The 2,429-nt window shown below is 41.9% G+C and overlaps 1 protein-coding gene across 3 annotated transcripts in view; it reads left to right on the forward strand.

The window, feature by feature from the left end:
* Positions 1 to 624: 624 nt before the first annotated feature.
* MINA (MYC induced nuclear antigen) overlaps positions 625 to 2,429 on the forward strand; it is a 13,528-nt gene continuing 11,723 nt past the window's right edge. For all 3 annotated transcript variants that reach the window (XM_008945859.1, XM_008945858.1, XM_008945860.1), the window contains exons 1-2: positions 625 to 1,057; positions 1,917 to 2,036. In XM_008945859.1, coding sequence (XP_008944107.1) covers positions 626 to 1,057; positions 1,917 to 2,036 — 552 coding nt within the window. In that variant the 5' untranslated portion in view covers position 625. The remainder of the gene's footprint in view (positions 1,058 to 1,916; positions 2,037 to 2,429) is intronic.

The raw sequence follows: 2,429 nt of genomic DNA on the forward strand, positions 1-2,429 counted from the left end.
TGAGACAAATGTGGACCTGTTTGAAGCGGGTCCAGAGGAGGGGCACAAAAATTGATCATATAGCTAGAACACCACTTCTATGGAGACAGGCTGAGAGAGTTGGGGTTGTTCAGTCTGGAGAAGAGAAGGCTCTGGGGAGATCTTACTGCAGCCTTCCAGTACTTAAATACTGTAAGGAAGAAACAGAATATTTACCAGGGCCCGTAGTAGGACAAGGAGCAATAGTTTTAAACTGAAGGAGGATAGGTTTGGATTAGGTAAAGAACTACTGGTTCTTTGTGTGGGTGCCTTCTTGCATTTGTAAAGATCCATTGTGTGACCACTGGGTCTCATTGTCTGCTTTTAAGTATCAAAAGCAATTCAGCTGTGGGATTTGGATTCTGTCAGCAGTGGCTCCCAGCAGAGCTTGTTGGAGTATGCTGGTGTTTGAGAGAGGATTGGAGGCCTGCGGTGGGCTTTCCTTTTCCTGCTGCTTAGAGCTAATTGTGGGCATCTGAAAGCAGAGCTGTTCCCAGCGTACTCTGGTAACCCGCTAGGATAAGACAACAGGAGTTGCTCTGGGCCCATGTGTCCTGATCTTGTGTTACTAGTTGAATGTTTATTGGTTCTCCTCTTTCACAGGAACATGCCCAAGAAAGGAGGGAAGCATCCTGCAGTGGGAAAAGAAATGCAGCAACAGTGTAAACGAGCAAAGGTGGAAGCAGATTGTTCTCCTTCAGTCATGAATTTTGAGAACCCAGACAGTCTCTTTGGAAGCTTGATCTCTCCCATCAAACAAGAGATGTTTTTCAGGGAGTATTGGGAGCAAAAGCCACTGCTTGTTCAGAGAAGTGATCCCCTGCTGGCTGCTTACTACCGCTCCCTGTTCCAGTTGACAGATCTGAAGGAACTATGCAGCCAAGGTCTATACTATGGCCGAGATATAAATATCTGCAGATGTGTGAATGGAAAAAAGAAAGTTTTGAATAAAAAAGGCAAAGTGAATTACATGCAGCTGAAGAAGGATTTTGACCAAAAAAAGGCAACAATACAGTTTCATCAGCCTCAGAGATTTAAGGTTGGATCATTTAATTGAGTAATGGATGTGTGATTTATAATGTGGTATACTTTGCTGGATTCATACTAGACATAGCTTCATCTCTGTAGTAGCTGATATCAATGACCTGAAGTTTATACGTGACCTGTATAAACCTGTATATTAATCAAAACATATTTCTGCACTGCTAATTGTGTTTCAGTGCTCTGCAGTAAGAACAAAATCTGATTCCATTTGCTATCGTGTTAAGTATTCCTTTTAAAAAGCGCTTTGTTGCATAAAAATTTAGAAAAAAATAAATGCACAAAATTGATGACTCATGTTTCATGGCTTATGCTGAAATCTAGAGCACGAGCTGAACCTCCATAGGTTCTGACTGAAGTTGCACTTGAACAAGTCTGGTAGTTGGCATCTTCTGATATGAGAAGCATCTCTTTGGTGCATTGTTTGTGACATGTTAGAAGTGGATGAGTGAAGTTTGTTCTCAAATATGTCCAGACACTGGAGTCATGGAAGAAGGTCTGTAACATTTGTACATTTTCTTTGATACTAGCTTGTATAATGCAAGTCTTGTATTTGTCCAGTTTGTTGTCTTAAGATGTTTTGCTAAAAACAGTACAGGGAAGAGAACAAGTATCAGTACTGTGTTGGCACACCAGACTCCTTGGCTTAACAATTACTTTGTGACAGATCTCCTTTGTGTCTACAGTGTTTCAGCATGAACATTTATACAGAACATTTGCCTTCTCCGCCTCTGTGTCCCTGTGGGGATGTGATCATTCTCTAGAAGAACCTCCCAAGTGATGGGGAGGCTATGGGCTGGGCAGCAGCCTGGCTTGGCTCAGCTCTTCAGTGATAACAGCATCATGTCTCTTTAAAGGAGGAGCTGTGGAAGATTCAGGAGAAGCTGGAGTGCTACTTTGGGTCTCTGGTTGGGTCAAACGTTTACATTACTCCACAGGGGTCACAAGGCCTTCCCCCTCACTACGATGATGTTGAGGTAGGTCAGCACAACCTTCCCAGTGAAGCTGCATGTGGGCTTTTGCCAGTAGCAGTGGGTGCCTGTGCATGTGCTTTTTTCCACCCTCTCTCATAAAAGAACTTATTATTGAAAAATGTTATTTTCCACCGAAAACTTATTGTAATTGGTTGCAAGTGTTTCTTTGTTGTAGTTTCTCTTCAGTAACTTTACCTAGGTAGCAATACCTGAAGATAATAATATTATGTGAACTGTGTTTGCCAGACCTGGTGTTTCCATTATATGAAAAGATAATTTGTTTGCTCAGTTGCAGAAACTTTCTAGCACCTTTTTTTTTCCATTTTCACTTCATTCAGACCTACCCCCAGAATCTAGAAGTCGTTTTTCTTTTACTAAGTACTCTTTCTTCAGCAG

This window comes from Merops nubicus, unplaced genomic scaffold (assembly GCF_000691845.1).
Source record: "Merops nubicus isolate BGI_N331 unplaced genomic scaffold, ASM69184v1 scaffold28, whole genome shotgun sequence".
NCBI lineage: Eukaryota > Metazoa > Chordata > Aves > Coraciiformes > Meropidae > Merops > Merops nubicus.